We start from the raw sequence: 17,688 nt of genomic DNA, 5'->3' as shown, positions 1-17,688 counted from the left end.
GAGGAAAGAAGAGAGTTTCGTAGCATTAGCTTTATTGCTCTGTCTGTATGCAATCGTTAATGACTCATCACTTTCTTTCTTCCCGGGTTGGTTACATTGTGGCAAATGCAGCAGCTGCACTGGAGAGAAAATTTCGAAGAGACTCCCTGTTTTGTCCTGATGAACTTGACTCGCTGTTTTCATACTTTGACACTACAGCTGGGCCCCGTAGTAAGTATACTCTTGTGAACTGTGTACACAGCACTGTAAACGTTTAGAGTACTAACCAAGTACACGGCAATGACTGAATACAGGATACAGTTTAATAGCTGTGCCCCATTATTGTGATTTCAAACGTACCGAATTAGGAGCAACAGAAGGCCAATCAGCACCCTGAGCCTTCTCTGAGCTTCAATAAGTTTGTGACTGATCAATTAGTGCTTTGAATTCCACACTCTCACCTATTCCCAATCACCTTTAATTTCCTTACCCAATAACAGTCTATCTACCTGCATCTTAAAAATATTCAATGGCCCTGCTTCCATTACCTTCTGAGGGAGAAGAGTTCCAAAACCCCATGATCCTCTGAGAGAAAGAAGACACCTTCTCTAAGGGATAGCAAGAACTGCCAATGTTGGAATCGGTGATAACACAGTGAGGAGCTGCAGGAACACACCAGGCCAGGCAGCGTCAGAGGATCAGGAAAGTTGGCGTTTCGGGTCAGGACCCTTCTTCAGAAAAGAAGAAGGGTCTCGACCCTAAACGTCAACTGTCCTGCTCCTCTGATGCTGCATGGCCTGCCATCTTCGTTAAGGGGCAGTCCCACACAGATCCTTGTTACCTTGCCTTTCCTTTGCCAGTCTAAAGGTACTGAAGTTTCTCTTGCTGTCTGTCTGCTGGCCCCGCAGGTTTAAGCAGTGACAGTGGCCTGGGCGGCAGCACCGATGGCAGCACCGATATCCTGGTATTCGGCACAGTGGTGGACAGTGTCACTGAAGAAGGTTAGTCCTGTTTCCAGTTTCTTCCTGCCAAGCTCAGCTCAGGAGTGCTGCGTGAGGATTGATGTTCAATCTCAATGTAATCAAATCTCTCAATGTGCTACAACTCCGGTCAGCAATATCAGAACCTACCAACTTTCTCATAAATGTGATTCTCAAAGTGGCTTTTCAGACTTAAAACCTGATTATTTACATCCAGTTTAGACTCATTCCTGACCACAGGCCTTCTGGAAAAATGTACTTTAATGGACTTGACAGGATAAAGTAGATTGTGATGCATCCCAAAGCCAAATAACCTAAATGGTTCATGCTCCCATAAAGACAATTGGCCACTAGGGACAGTGTCTAAGAGAACTGCCAGTGCCTATGGGATAATATCTCACATGGGTATGCACCTTCCAGAAAGGAGCAAACAACTTGTAATTTTTTAAAAGGGAATCATTGTTCCTTTTATTTTGGAATGATCAATAGAGTTCTACAGAAACTCTTATTCTGTCAATCCCTGGTAGAATACCAGCAGTAACATCTGCCTTCACATTCCCTGTAACCAGCAAACCCATTACCACTTAATGATTTTCTAATGATTCTCTGAAGTGGCTGAAGACCGGATACACAAAGATGGGTTGCTGCTGTGTTCCACTTTCAGACAAGGTTTTCAGCAAATAATGCAAGGCTGGAAGATTGCATCAGATTGCACATGTGCATATCCAGGATCTTGCACAGCTCTATATGTCTGGGCTGTGTTCTCTAGTGACAAGTCATTCTAATACATTGCATTGAACGCCCACCCCAGATTAATGTTAACCTGTGCCCTGCTAATAGTGTGCCTAGTGATGTGGATACATCAGGATCCTATGACAGTGGCCAGGCATCTAGAGGTTTGCTGTGCTTGAGTCGAGGGCTGGGAATGGGAATGGGGGCCCAGAGCAACACTGGACCCTGTGATTTCTGCCCCTGTCCCTTGGGTCTAATCACCCACTAGAGAGGATTAAATGGAAAGGTTGGGCTGAGGAGAAATGGCTCACTGTTGCTTTTCTGTTAACAGTGAGTGAGGTTTCTGAGGAGTCAAGCGGTGAGGCAGAGATTGAGGCAGAAGCTTCCGACTCCGAAGATCTCCGAGAGCTACACCCTGGCATCCTTGTGTATAAGGCAGCACAAGCTCGCAATCTGGCTGTCATGGCTGAGGCCTTGGCCCATGCTGCTGACGTCAACTGGGTCAATGATGAGGATGAGAATAAAACTCCGCTCATTCAAGCAGTCATTGGGGTAGGTCCCACCGATCTTCCTTCACATATTTTTGTCCTTCTCCTTGGAGGAGGGTGTGGGTTCGGGAGGTGCTGTCACAGAATGTACATTATCGCTAAAGAGGGGAAGTAAACAGGCAACCTTTGAGCATTCCACTCAGACTGTACCAGATGGGCACATTCATTAGATTATTGTTCCTGGGCTTGGATTGGTGATATTTCATCAGGCTTATCTTTTTCTTTGCTTTGTGTGTTTTTGACAGGGTTCACTTGTTGCTTGTGAATTCCTACTTCAAAATGGGGCTGATGTAAATCAAAAAGATATTCGAGGTCGTGGGCCGATCCATCATGCCACCTATCTGGGACACACTGGGTAAGGAGTACATGTATATCTGCTGAGGCTGATAATAACTTGGAGAACAGCTGAAATCCTTTTGAGGATATTTTTAACCTTTAATCCTTATCAAGCTCTTCTGCCCTCTTCTGTGTTGCCTGATTACTTGTTTAATGTCCAGTCCTGGGTGAGCTATAACTTAGTTCAATTAAACTTGGGAAAAACTGACCTCACTGATGCCTTATCAATGGCTTGTTCCACACTTCATGACCACTTTGAGCTGAACCTTTTGTGACCTCAGCGTCCAATTCGGTCCTGCCCAGTTTCTGACACCTTATCTCTTCCACTGTGAAGGGCTCTTGTATCTCCACTCAATTTACCCTGAAAAGGGTTGGTTAGCTCAGTTGGCTGCGTCTCTGGTTTGAGATGCAGAGCGATGCCAACAGCACAGGTTCAGTTTCCCCCTCTGGCTCATGATGATGCTGCCTTCTGAACACACACAGACCCCCACACTCTCTCCTTGCCTTGCTTGATCCTCAAATTAAACCGCCACCAGTTTGTCTCTCTCCCTCACGGGACAGCAACCCTCCGGACTATGACTTCAGCACACTCCTGGCCTTTCTCCCAAACTCCATCCTCCATAGACTAAATGAAAACTCCGCTGTATGGATCTCACCATGCCTCTCCTCAATGATTCACAGTTCTCCTGGTGCTCAGAACCTCACATTTAAAATTCATATCCTCATGATGAATTCCTTACATTGTCTTGGCCTCCTCCAGCCCCTTCCCCATTCCTTTGATTCTGACCTTCTCTTCCTTTCAGTAGCTGTTGATCCTTCAGGTGCCTTGTTCACACCCAGTGGGATTTGTTCCCCTCACTATTGCACATCCTTCAAACCCACATCCCTCACAATATTTTTGATCACTCCTCCTAATGTCTCTTTCTTTGGTTTTTGTCTTTTCTTTCCCCTTCATGCTACTCTGAAGCTCCTGGACTTTCTGGTCTCTGATTTTGTCAGACTTCAGCTTTTGTGCTGGGTCAGAAACATTACAATTATACAACTGCACAAACACCACTGTGGGGCTAAGCAATCAAGACCTGGTGTATGATAAAATGCATCTTCTATGCCCTCCTGTTTTTTTTAATCCTTTGCTTTTCTCTTATTCTATTTTTATTTTCTACTTTTTCCACGTTTGAACCTTTTTCACATTTTCCCCTGCTCCTGACTCCCTACTTCAGCCTCCATAGAATCACTGCAGTGTAGAAAGAGACCATTCAGCCCATTGAGTCTGTACAGACCCTCTGAAGAGCATTCTGCCCTATCCCCATAACCCTGCGTTTCCCATGGCCAATCCGTCTGACCTACACACCTTCGGACTGTGGGAGGAAACTGGAGCACCCGGCAGAAAACCATGTAGACACAGGGAGAATGTGCAAACTCCACACAGACAGTCATCCAATGCTGGAATCAAACCCAGGTCCCAGCAGTGCTAACCACTGAGCCACAGTGTCACCACTGTCCCCCCACCACCCCACCCCAACTTCCAGGTTTGAAGATGACAGCAACTTTGGGGGAAAAAAATTGATTCAGCCCAAGAAATATGGGTTCATAAAATCGTGGAATGTTTCAACATTGAAGGGGACCACTCTGCCCATTTAGTCTGTGGCAACGTTTTGAAAGGCTGTCGTGGCCACTCTTTGACACATTGCTCTACGTCAGTCAGAAATGAAGTTCAGATTAATGTATCCACCCAGGTAGCAACAAGAGGAGGCCACACAACCACTCAGGTCTGTCCAGTGCTTCAGCTAAATCTTGGCTGTTCTATATCTTAACTCCATTTGCCCACCTGGGTGTTACATCCTTCAGAATCTTGCCTAACAATCTCAGTTTTTGAAATTTTCAAAACTGACGTTCCTCACCACCAGCCCACCCGGCCAAACTCAACAGCTTTTTGGAAAAGAGAGTTCCAGATTTCCACTACCTTTTGCATGAAAATGTATTTCCTGACAGCGCCCTGAAACTGCCAAATTGTGGCTTTTAAGATTTTGCAGCCTCCCCTCCCCCACCCCACCCAAACCCAGCCCCAAGTACTTGGAACAGTAAATTTGTCAGCTGCTTGCTGAGCATCTTGGCAAGTTTTAATATGCTAGGCGCTATTTAAATGTAAGCCTCTGAAAGTTTGTATGAAGCTGATGTTTTCTCACCTTGTCTCAATTCTGTCCCCAGTCAGGTCTGTCTTTTTCTCAAACGAGGAGCCAGTCAGAATGCAGTGGACGATGATGGGCAGGATCCACTCAGCATTGCTGTTCAAGCAGCCAACGCAGACATAGTGACTCTGTAAGCCCCCTTCTCCTGTATTCAGTCTTGCTGTTTGAGAATTGTTGCCACCTTTCAAATCTGGAATTCTTTTACATTTTTGTTTAAAACCCATTGTTCGAACATTCCCATTTCTACTTCTATTGCACACAATAAAAATGGTCACTATTATCAAGTACTGCTCAAGTGAAAGTTTATGAATTGTACTGTATTTTCTAAATTCATTTTTGCCACTGTTCCACCGGTAACCTCTGACTCCGGCCAGTGACCTGTAAACGTGTTCCCTTTGAGTCTGTCGGGTATCATGGTGAGCAGACTGTCTTTAGGAACTCTCTCAGACACGGTCCTTCTGAGGCAGGGTTGGAAGGAGTTGGGCAGCAGGTCTGCCCCTTCCCTCGACACACCCTGAATGCTCTTATGGCCTAAGAGGTACTTGCACATTTTGGGCAGGTTCTTAGACTTGGAGGCCTTCATGATGTAGCCACTGTGGAGCTCAGCCTGAATTCTGTAATCCAGGTGAGGACAATTGGAAGTGTTGCATGTTGACAGGATCAGGCTTGGTTCTGATGCTGTCCACAGTGAAATAGAGTCATAGAGTCATGGAGTCAAACAGCACAGAAACAGACCCTTCGGTCCAACCAGTCCATGCTGACTTTAATCCCAAATAAAACTAATCCCACCTGCCCAAGCTTGGCCCATATTGCTCCAAACATTTCTTATTCATGTACTTAACCAAATGTCTTCTAAATGTTGTAACTATACTCCCATCCACCACTACTTCTGGAAGTTCATTCCACCCACAAACCGCTCTCTGTGAAATGTAATAACTGTAAGAAATCTAGAAGAAAATCTGTGGCACAGAGTTGATAACTTTCAGCAGTGGCAGAAAATAGACAGTGGTTAAGAAGTTGAAATAACCAGGTGTAGAGCTGGATGAACACAGCACGCCAGGCAGAAGAAGGGTCTCAACCCGAAACGTCAGCTTTCCCGCTCCTCTGATGCTGCCTGGCCTGCTGTGTTCATCCAGCTCTACACCTTTTTATCTCAGATTCTCCAGCATCGGCAGTTCCTACTATCTCGGTAGTTAAGAAGTTGCTAGTTTTTACCTGGTTCATACATTTCCATTCCTATTGGCTCCAGTGTAAAGAACATTGGGCGTAGCATATAGTAACCAGTTGCCTGTTTCCTGCCACATTCGATGTTTAAAGTGAGCCCTTCATCAGAATGATGCACAAAGCATGGGCCAGAAAGTGAGACAGCCAATTAGACAGCTTTGCCCCCCACTAGGAAACTTGTTTAAGACCATCTTAAAGTCACTTATCTAGAGAAAAACATCAAGGAATTCATTCGGTTAATCTGAGTCAGAATTTAGTCAGAATCTGGTTTCAGATGGAGAGGGGGGTGTGATGAATATTGGATCCACATTACCGCTGTCCAAATTAGGATGTTAACATAAAATCTAAGGTTCAATTTGAGAAGATTTTCTCTCTGAAGAATGGTCTTTTGTTGCCCAAGAAATGTTAATTTGCTCCCTCTTTTTGCCCACAGATTGCGACTGGCAAGAATGAATGAAGAGATGCGGGAGACTGAAGGCCCATTTGGCCAGCCAGGTCAATATCCTAGCAGCAGTCCCACTGAGCTTCAGTACAGGAAGTGCATTCAGGAATTTATCAGCCTAAAGATAGATGAATGCTAGGGAAACAGCACTAACTAACCTGATTGGGTGATGTAGTAATGATAAACTGGGCCTCTTTTGATTACACATTTCTGTTATGGATGGTGGAACGATGAGCTGTTTATTTTTATGACTGTGTACGCACAGCTGGCACTGATGGTGAAAGCAGGAAAGGGCAGTGTGCTTAAAGTTTATTTTGTCTTGTGTGAACAGATGCTTTATTCACATTTTTCAGCCTCAATGTGATTACTGTAAAGCATGGAATTAAGTAATCACTGAGAAACATTCCACTCTCTAAGGGTTAATGTCCTTGGTGGATCAGAGGGCCGATGCGCTCCATTACATGGCACCAGCCCATAATGGTCAGCAAGTCTTTGCCGAGCTGTCAGGTCTCACTAGGTGCAAATAGAGATGCTCCAGTCGATCTCGAGACCCCTGGGTGAGGGAGGACAAATTCAGCCAAGGTTCCCATTCCTGACAGCTATCAAGTTGAACAGGATTGGGTTCAGCATTGATACTGTACCCCACACTACCACTTCCGCACTCAAAGGGTTTGCGAGCACCCAGTCTCTAGTACAATTACATGATGTACACAGCATTGCTGGTACCTGTGAAATTGTACATCCTGAATCAATGACTTTTGGACAGCTGGGAAGGAAAAACAAAGAAAAACGTAGCTGGGGTTGAGATTTTAAAATTTTAAATTTTACGTGTTTAAATTAAATTAAATTAAACTTTAAAATATTTTGAATTTAAATAGGAAGTCTATCTCAGCCCCTCCAATTAAAACCAGGATGCTCAGTTAAGTATGTGTACTATAAATTTCTGATAACAAATTAACAACAAATAGGAGTTAAATGTTCTTCTATAAGGCCATAAATATTTGTTACCTTATTGCCTGCAATTAGGAATTGATCATTTCCTTAGAGCCTGGTTTGTATATTTTTTTAAAAGCTATCTGTTTTTAATGTAATTCTTCTTGGCTCTTTTCTGTTGGTACCCTACGAGGCAAACTGAATGTGTCCAGGTTAACATTCACACCCTTGCTTAGTGTGATACATTCCCAAACTGATTTAGATCAGTCACCTTGCCAGCTGCAGACAAACAAAGCTGCCAACAATTCATAAGTAAAAACAGAAAATGATGGAGCAACTCAGCAGGTCTGACATCATCAGTGGAGAGAGAAACAGAGTGAATGTTTTGACTCTTCTTTCAGTACACTTTCTGTTTTATTTCCAATCTCCAGTGTCTGCAGAACTTTGCTTTTATTTGCCAATATTCATGATTTTCAAGAGGAAGTCCAGCACAGTGAACAAAGTGGGAATCTCATGGTAACACCCAAGGAATTGGCCTTGTAGAAAATTAGGTATTTGTGGGTTTCCTCTGGCCGCTGCTAACTGGAGGTAGATATTGCTGCTAACGACTGACACATCCACAGATAGTTTTATGAGTTTGAGGAGTAAGGTCCAGGAAGCCACAAAGGAGATTTTGTGGGCGTGCATTACAATGAAATAAAGAACTTTTTTAAAAGCAAGGAGGGGAGGAGTTTAACAAATATAATTGCCTTTTACCAAACAAGTCTTTCAGTTTTTAAAAAAAAGGAATCAATTTATTTTAAATCATTTGTTTCCACTGGAAACTGTTACACAGGTCACATATAAAGAATTAAACTTTGGGCAAAACCTTCTCTGCTTTCACCAACTCTGCACAGGACTGATTATGTCTGAGGCTGTTAGGTTGAGATGAGAAGCCTGGAAATAAATGTTCTGATTTAGTTTCACGATTGGTGCTGCAAAACTCATTGCCTCAGTTACAGAGAAAAAATCCAATTAATCAGCAAATGCCTGCCAAGCAAGATGTGGTCCTAAGGGACTCCCTTTAATAAACTCAATTTTTAAGCAGCCAGGATTAGTTTGCCAATGAATTACTATTAAATAACTTGAAATGGCAACTAAATATTCCTTTATATTATACTCAACTTTTGTATGGTGATGAATATTCCTGGAGATGCAATGGAATAGCGAAGTGTTGAGCCATATGAACTACTTTGATCTTTTAACTAATCAAACATTGCTTTGTTGAGATGCTGCATCTAGTACTGTAACCAGAACCTGAGCAGGTTAGAAGAAAGTTGATTGTTTTCTGTAATTGGGTTTCATGGTAACACTGACCTTGTGTTTTTAATCTTGATGTTGTAATTATTATAAACAGACCAGGTGACCTTAGTTACACATATAGGACAGAATCTGCCCTTGTGCCTGTACAGTAGGTGTCGTGTGTTGATGTATTGCTTGATATATTAAAAAAGGTGGTTACAACATTCTGTTCCTCAAAACAAAATCACACATTTTAAGGGGGAAATCGAGTTCTGTAAATATTAAAATGGAGTTTTGTTCTGGTTGGGACAATTTATTTAAAATGAAATAGAATATGAATTAGATTTTATGTATAAAACAACTTTGTGCACTTTTCCTACCTACAGTATTGTTTTCTGTTAACTTTGTGAGTTCTCTCAACAGTGAAAGTGTTGTTTTAAATGTTTATTTATATGAATTGCCCAGAGGAATAGTGCAATGAAAAAAATGAATACAGGTAACTGTGTTTATTGTTGGAGATTTGTGGGTTTTTTTGTAACACCATAGAGTGTATTTTTTTAAATTGACACACTTTGTTTTGTATTTGGCACAGTACAGGCATAAAATGTCTCTGAGCTTTTATTTAGTGTGACGCACCTGTGCAGATTTCTACTGCTTAGTTTAGCATAGATTACTAGAGCACATGGCGAGTTCTCAGTAGATCTCTTTTAATGCATTCTGTGTAAGCTGTTTGATTTGCAACAAAACCTGGATCAACAGGTCCCACAGGTACAGTTTCAACAAAAAGTAATTGCTTTTCATTTTGAGATTTTTTCTTATAGTTTCTGTGTATAGAGCGATATTTTCAAATTGATTTGTGACTCCCAGCATCTCTAATTAAACGCTGTGCATAACATTGTTTCATAGCCTAGTGCAAAATCCTTGCAAGTTGTAAAATGTGTCTTTTGGCAGAAAGCAACAGCGTAAAATATTAATATACATGACCATCACCTCTCACCCTTCAAGCTCCATAAATCTGCTGCTCGAAATATGCGGTTTCTTTATCTGGAACTGAGAGAATTGTCAGACGTGGGATTCAGCACTGTATCCCCTCCTAACTGCCCTTCACTGATACAAAAGCAACTCAATGCTGTTAGCAGGTTGGGCAAACAATCTCCTGTTAGGAAGTATAACTATGTTAGGAATTATGGCTGCATCCTCCCACCTTGTCACACTGCAGGACAGTACATGAGACTGGAGAATTTGCCAAAATGTTAGTGTCTAACATTTCAATGGTCACATGGCACTTGTGCAGCCAGCTGTTGATTCCACAGACACGTTAGACTCCCCCAGAAGTAGCATAACTTCACAACAATTCCACAATTCAACGTGATGAAAAATAATTTCATATGTTCATCTGTGTGAGATCTTTAGGCAAAAATTTACCAGGAGTGAGCATTCAGCAGATAACTTCAGGGTTCAAACAGTGCACTTTCAGGAATATTGATCCTCCCTCAGGAAGTCTGCCCATCCTTGAATTGACTGTTATTGAGAGTGGGAGTTCCTTTACTCTCTCTGAAAGTTTCTTCAACTGCCAGCTGAATGCACCTCTAATGGACCTAATTTTTACATGACACTGATTTGAGTTTACTCAATCCTCTCCCTAAATATAGCTAAGGCTGTATGTTTCAAAGCTTTTTCTTAAATATTCACTCTGTGTGTATCACTGGTAAGGCCAGAATTTCATGCCCTTGCTAGTTCCCCTTGCAAAGGTGATAATCAATACAAGTGCTGGACCATTTCAAAAAATATTTAAGAATCAACCACATTGCTGTGGTACTAGAGTCACCTAAAGGCCCAGACCAGACTATGATGGCAAGTTTCCTTCCCTAAATAGGATTTAAAGGACCATCTGGGTTTTTACAATGATCTGGTAGTTTCACTGGCAACGTTATAGATTTTAGCTTTTTTACTTGAGATCTCATGTCACTGATTTCATGGGCTTTGAACCTATGTCTCTGGATTACTACTCCAGTAACATCACTATCTGTTGCCCTATCTAAAGATTACCCCACACATATTTAAATCACTGCGTTATTGAAACTTTCAACATTTCTTTCTCAGAGTTTCATTTCTACATGGTAACTATATTGTCATTCCTTTTCTGTTTGGAGGTGTTGAATTTAGTCTTAGCAAATAATTGTTGTTTATCTTGAACTAATACCACTTCACATTTCACCCCTAAAAAAGTAAGACTCTTTAAAAGTTGTCAACAAATGTGAGGGATACAATGTGATTGTGTATTGGTTACAGAGGTGTGCTGAATTACTGGCCTAAGAAAAATCCACTGGTTTCATTTGGTAAGGAAGGATTCAAGGTGATTATAATAGTGTGTCACCTGAAGGCTCCTGATAGTCTGGCAAGAGAACGCCCAGTCCCTGAAAGGACAAGCTCCAACAGCATCTGTAGGGCTGAGATTAAGGAGTTCCTACTTATTCAGCAGGCTGATGGGTAATGTTGTCAAGATGCAGTTTTTCTTTTTCTCTGGCGGAAACCACTGGCCCAGTGCCAAATCCCTGAAAACACTCAACACACACACACATTTACATTCTGTGCAGTCCCTAGAGACAGCCCCCAAACTGTAATAAATCAGGGTAGAACTCATGTCTCCTGATTCTGTACGAGTAAGGCAAACCAAACCACTGCTGTTTAAGCCATCTGTATAAATTGGATGTAGTATCAGTGATTGTAGGTCGAAATGAGGATGGAGCACAAGTTCTCTCCTGAACTTAGCTGCACAATTCTAAGAAGTCGAACTTGCTGTTCCACCTTCAGAACAATCTGTTTTGAAGATGCTTACATTTCATCCATGTCTCCATTCAAATCAATGATGCTTCTCTGGCAAGGGCATAAAATAAGGGTAATTATGTTTAATACAGTCATTAGTATCAGTCAGTTTTAATGAAATAAATTGGAGAGTATGTTGCCTGGGCTTAGAATCTGTCATGAGAACCCACTGCCCTGAAAGTAGATTAGTAATTTTTGCTCCTTAATACCTTATCAAAGAAACTCACAAATAATTAAAGACATTCCAATCCAGCAATCCGTCACCACAATAATCCTTTAGGAACTGGGATAGATATTCTATAAGATGGAGGTGAGGCTATTTGCGCTGGAGTTTTTAGATAACGAGGCGAAAGGGAGAGGATTTTTGAATCAGGCAGAAGCTATACTCTGTACAACACCTATTGTGTGCTGTTTTCCGATCTGGTCTGCTAAAATTTACAATCATAGTTCAGTGTAACTCTGCTCATGTGCAGAGATGTTTGAAAACTTAATTCTGACAGATGTGGTATTCCAGACTTCACTCCTTTTTAACTAAATGCTCATTGAGTTGAAAAATAGGAACTTTCCAACCTAGAGCATCCACAGTCCTTAGTAAGTGCACTCAGGAATAGAAGAGTTAGGTTCAGCAAAAGCTCTTTCACCAAGCCTCATAAGGAGCCACAAACTCACCTAAGCTGCCTATAAGTGGATGATGTAAACAGATTCTTTGGAGCAGGGCAAAACCAATCTCACATAGAACCTGTGCAAAGAAACTCTTATTTACACAGCCTGGACTGGATCTGAACCCAGGTCATCAGAACACACTGTATCACCTGCCTTCTGTGAGAGACTTCCTGAAGGAATCAGGGTGAATGTCGGGGATCGGTACAGACCCATAAAGGCTCTTATAAGACTGCCACTTTGTAAACTTTTGTTTGTTGAAAAGACCAAGACGAAATGTAAGCCACTTTTCCCCTCCATGCTAGGATAAACCACTATATGACTGTTGGATATGGGGCTAATTACAGGGGAAAAAATGGTTTCCAATATTAAAAAAAATTCAATAATTTTTAAAAGACAAGTGATTTACTCTAAAGTCATTTACTCCACAATCAATGAGGCTGTTACTTCCTGCCAAAGACTGAAAAAAGACACAACACTGAATCTAGGTTAGCAAGAGACTGATGGGTCCAGTACTCAGTTAATGGAATGAAAGTTCATATTTTAAAACAGGATCCCCTTCCTTGCTTTGTGGTTTAGTTAGTAACACACTGTCTGTATGGAATGGATCCTTCCTCATCAAGAAGGCCCTAGCTTCAATATGGAGTTCACTAATTTTAGGTCTGTCGTGGGTGTGAGAATTGGCCTGCAGTTGACCGGGAGGAGGGGATGGGGGTGGGGAGGGGTTGTTTGGTCAGCACAGTGGGATGGAAGGAAGGGTTTTGCCATTCAGATCATATTCAGTAAGCCCTGCTAAAAACACACATGGACACTGGGTGGCATCTGTTGAGCAATCCTGTTTCTCAGTCATATAACCTGACAGGCACCCACTGGGTGAAGGATAACCCAACTAGATGTGCCTTTCAGGGCAGGAGATACTCTGGGGATTGGAGAGGGAGGGAGTTGTCACCTAGTGGAATTTGGGGATGGGGATAATAAAGGCGCATAGTTGGAAGTTAATGTCAAACAATGAATTGGCAAAACACAACAGCGAGTTAAGTGTATGTTAGATATCATAGAAAGTACAAACTTGCAGTTTAACTAAAGTCTTTGTGAAAAGTTATGTAGAAATACTGTAGGATGGAGTCTTGCTGTACAGCTGTAAATATGCTACGCAACTTAACCCTCTTACTGCCTGCTTTTGTCATGAGCTTGTGCTAGCTTTCCCTTGTCTGTACTGAATGTTGTACTCTGATGCATTCTGCAACTGAATATCTTTGTAAAATTTACACTTTTGACTGTTGCCTTGTGTCTGCTTTCTTATTGTCTTTTGAAAAACTGTTAATAAATTCGGTTTGAAATCCTAACCTTAAGTGGTACTCTCTGCTTCCTTTTTCTAGCTCATTCACTGAGACTTCCTCATTATACATTGCCCACAATGGATGCTGCTCGCTATTGAATAGTTACAATGGCTGAATCATTGTTGGGTGAACACTAGAGACAAAGTAATTCTTCCCAACCCGCCATAATCTCTCTCAGGACCCTATAACATTCAATAGACTGTAGTTACAGGCAAGACTGAAATTAGCAGCTGCAGAACTCCACACCCCCTCAAACACCTCCCTACCTCTTAAAACCATGGCTCGGAGGCAGCACTTTAGGTTAGAGGTGAGGTTCAACTCCCACTCCAGTGACATGAGCACAAGGTACAGATGAGCCCTGGTTTGTGTTGCAGCTTTTGGTATGAGATGTTCAATTTATCCCTGTCTGGGTATACCGGACAATATTTCTAACAGCACTTAAAATTGAAAGGCCTGGGTACTGTTGCATTGCTGTCTGGGATATTTTCCTGTGTGCAGATTGGCTGCCATGTTTCCTACATGTTAACAGGTTGATTTAAATAAAACCTTTGGGGCCCTTGTAGTGCAGTGGTAGTGTCCCTATCCCTTAGCTAGGAAACCTGGGCTCAAGTCCTATCTGCTCCAGAAATGTGTAATAACATCACTGAACAAGCTGATTAGAAAATATCTAAAAGTGACTTTGATTCAAAAGTAGTTCATTAGTGTAAAGTGCTTTGAAAGTGGCCTGAGGTCTAATGTGATGCAAGACTTTTTTTTTGACTGTCAAATTGTTTTCCCTGTGGAACCAACTCCACTGAGGTGATGCTTTAATCTCCCTCAGTATACAGTTCTGCAATTATCCTGTGTTTCAAACTCCCACCCTCAGCTGTGCGTGCAGTGCGCAAGGAGAGTAATGCACAAGGCTTTATGTAACCCGGCTACAGTTAGCTGCTTATCCGCTGTCTTGATAAACACTCCTATCCCAACTTGTCAGGTTAGTGTGTGAGGTGTGAAAATGCCTAAGGTTCAGGCAAGCTGCATGTTGCTGACATGCGGAAGTTTGGTGAGAACTGAGACACCATTTGGACTCAAAGCAACAGGTGTTTGTATCAGACAATAGCCGCCAGGGCTCAACACTTCCACGTCTCACTGCTAAGTGAGGAGGCAGCTTGTCTCCTGTTCCAACACATGGAGACTACGTGGCTTTGATTTATTTAAAATGCAGAATATTCTTGTTTTAAACACCAATAAACTATTGCAAAATTCATTATGTTGAGATTCAGATTCCTGAACCTGAACAGCTTGGAGGCAGGAACGCCATTTTTAAAAATTCATTCTTGGGATATGGGCATCATTCACTAGACCAGCATTTATTGGCCAAAGGACAGTTAAGAGTCAGCTACATTGCTGTGGGTCTGGAGTCACATGTGGGCTAGACCAGGTAGGGACAGTGTTTCCTTCCCTAAAAATCATTAGTGAAGCAGATATTTTTCACCCCCACTGAGAATTGACAATAGATTTATGGTCATCGTTACACAATTCATTTCAGTTTTTATTGAATTCAGATTCCACAATCTGTGTGCGTGTGTGCACGCACGCATGCACGTTTGGGTGAGAGACTGTGTGTTTGTGTGTGTGCGTGAGAGAGAGACTATGTGTGTGTATCTGTGAGTGTGTATGTGTGTGTGTGTGTGTGTGTATGTGTGCATGTGTCAAAGGCAGGTCCATGATCAACCTTACAGTCCCATTCCCTAATGAGGCCCTGATGTGGCCACTTGCAGTCTGCAGCCTGCTTCGTCTGGGGTTAACTCAGTTCAGGCAGGTCTGACCCATGTCTTGTAGCTGACATCTTGTGGCTATCTCACCACCTCAGTGGGGGGAGGGGTTCCTTGATCAAAGGCGCTCGGTGTCTCCTCAGGGACTGGATATTGGCGACAGGTAGCAGAGAGTGGAGGCAGCTGAGGACCACTTCCTGATGGCCTGTACCCCTCTCTGTTTGAGCCCCTACCCATCTAAACCAGACATTGCTTTGTCTGCCACATTGAGATTGTTCTTCAATGCTGGATGTCCTGGGGCTGAGGGATATACCTCCTGCAGTGGCTTTGCCAGAAGCACTGCTCAGGACAAGAGCTACCTGCTGGCTCTGACTGGCCAGCAGCTCCCACTGGTTTAGACATCCACAGGGACCCCAGCATGTTCACAGGCCAATGGTGCTTCCAGGTGCCTGACAAAGTAGTTGTGGAGGTCAGGAGTTCAAATGTACTTAGATGAAGTTGCAACTAATAGGCAGTGGCCAGCTGATAGATTAAGGCAAGGGACCGGAAGTGACACTGAAGATGCTGTACACTGTACAAAGATGATCACAGATAGAAGTGAGATATACAGATATTGGAAAGCCAAAAGCATTGGAAGGACAGGGTTCCAGAAGGAGCAGAAAGGGCTGAATAGGAATCATATTAGGAAAATCCAGGAGAAAAGTAGAAGTAGTAGCTGATAACCAAAGTTGCTGGAAGCAAGTGATCAAACCAGGAGCTGATGAATGCTCAGGAGGGAGAAACAAAGCTGTCTGTTACCTTCAATTGGACCTGAAATGTCTCCCTTTGTGATCTGAATTCACATTTGTTGTAAAAAGAATTTTGATACCTTAAACGCATCATATCCCATTCCCAATCGATTTTCAAATTTGCTTCAATTTGAAGTTCTTAAAGAATCCAGTTTTGACAGTTTCTGGGATCGATCAGACTTTGTCAAGAATGCCAGCCTAAAGCCCAGTACCCTCGTCCTTCTCATCTCCTAAGCCAGGTAGATACTAAGTCAGAAATCACACGGCACCAGGTTATAATCCAACAGGTTTATTTGAAATTACAAGCTTTTGAAGCACTGCTCCTTCGTCAGGTGAAGTGGAAGGAAGCGAACAGGCACGGAATTTATGGAAAGAGAGATCATTGCAAGATAATTCCAGGTAATTAAGACTGTCAAAAGACAGTACAAATGATGTGACTGGAGCGTCAAAAGCTGACTAACAAGTCTTTGCAGGTGATCAACAGTGTCAAACGGTGGGAGTAAAAATGTCAACAACTGAATAGCAAGTGAAGGAATGACCTATGATCTAATGAATTGAGGCAGAGAGATAATTACAAAAAAATCAAAAATAAGATGATGCTAGAGACAAACCAAATAGCTGGAACAACGTGATTGGTATAAAAGTCGCATGACAAGGGTCTAACCAAAGTAACAAGTAATCCAAATCTGTACAAACTAATTAAGGTAGTCAGATCATTAATAGTTATCAAGGTGATGGTGTCAGAACAGGAAGGAAGATTTTACAAACATACCACAGTACAGTGGGGTTACATTTAGCGCGACATGAACCCAAGATCATGGTTGAGACTGTCCTCATGGGTACGGAGTTTGGCTATCAGTTTCTGCTCGGCAGGATTGCAGCAACATCAGCAGCACCATCTTATTTTTGACATTTTGTAATTATCTCTCTGCCTGAATTAATCAGATCATAGGTCGTCCCTTCACTTGCTATTCAGCTGTTGACACTTTACTCACACCGTCTAACCTCTTTGATCACCTGCAAAGACTTGCTATTCAGCCTATCGACACTCCACTCACACTATTTGTACTATCTTTTGACACTCTTAATTACCTGCAATTATCTTGCAATAATCTCTCTACCTATAAGGGCAGCACGGGGACGCCGTGGTTAGCACTGCTGCCTCACAGCACCAGGAACCCGGGTTCAATTTGAGCATTGGGTGACTGTCTGTGTCGAGTTTGCATACACTCCCAAATAAATAAATTCTGTATCTTTGCGCTTCCCTCTACCTCACTTAATGTAGGAGCAGTGCACTGAAAGCTTGTGATTTCAAATAAACTAGTTGGACTATAACATGCAGTCATATGACTTTGTCCACCCCAGTCCAACACCTCCACATCACAGGAACATACTAGTCAGCAGAAAGTTAATGGAACTTGATAACCAATCACTGTGAGGTCAGCCAACAACAGTTGTCCCAACTTTCAATGGAAGATTGAATCCACATCAATCCTGAAACAGCAGGTATGTTACAGAGTCATTCAAATCCATGGTACCAAGGTCACTTGGTCCCAGTGCACCCCTTCAAGCTTTCAGAATGCTAGAAAATCTGAGACAAGAACAGGCAGTGCTAGAGACCACACAGCAGGTTCGAGGAAAATGTGTTTAATGTTTCTTATGTGGCCATCTGGACT

General features: G+C 42.4%; 1 protein-coding gene across 2 annotated transcripts in view; it reads left to right on the top strand.

Annotated features, from left to right (window-relative positions):
- Positions 1-17,688, top strand: part of acap3a (ArfGAP with coiled-coil, ankyrin repeat and PH domains 3a) — a 315,834-nt gene that overhangs the window by 290,082 nt on the left and 8,064 nt on the right. The window contains exons 19-24 of one of the 2 annotated variants that reach the window (XM_048615183.1): positions 112-210; positions 888-980; positions 2,023-2,243; positions 2,485-2,594; positions 4,784-4,894; positions 6,422-6,483. In XM_048615183.1, coding sequence (XP_048471140.1) covers positions 112-210; positions 888-980; positions 2,023-2,243; positions 2,485-2,594; positions 4,784-4,894; positions 6,422-6,483 — 696 coding nt within the window. Of the gene's footprint in view, positions 1-111; positions 211-878; positions 981-2,022; positions 2,244-2,484; positions 2,595-4,783; positions 4,895-6,421; positions 6,484-17,688 lie in introns of both variants that reach the window. The other variant, XM_048615182.1, reaches the window with a different exon arrangement.

The sequence above is a fragment of the Rhincodon typus genome, chromosome 31 (assembly GCF_021869965.1).
Source record: "Rhincodon typus isolate 14 chromosome 31, sRhiTyp1.1, whole genome shotgun sequence".
NCBI lineage: Eukaryota > Metazoa > Chordata > Chondrichthyes > Orectolobiformes > Rhincodontidae > Rhincodon > Rhincodon typus.
The sequence above is the reverse complement of the archived record's forward strand: the minus strand, read 5'-3'. Positions and strand labels throughout refer to the sequence as shown.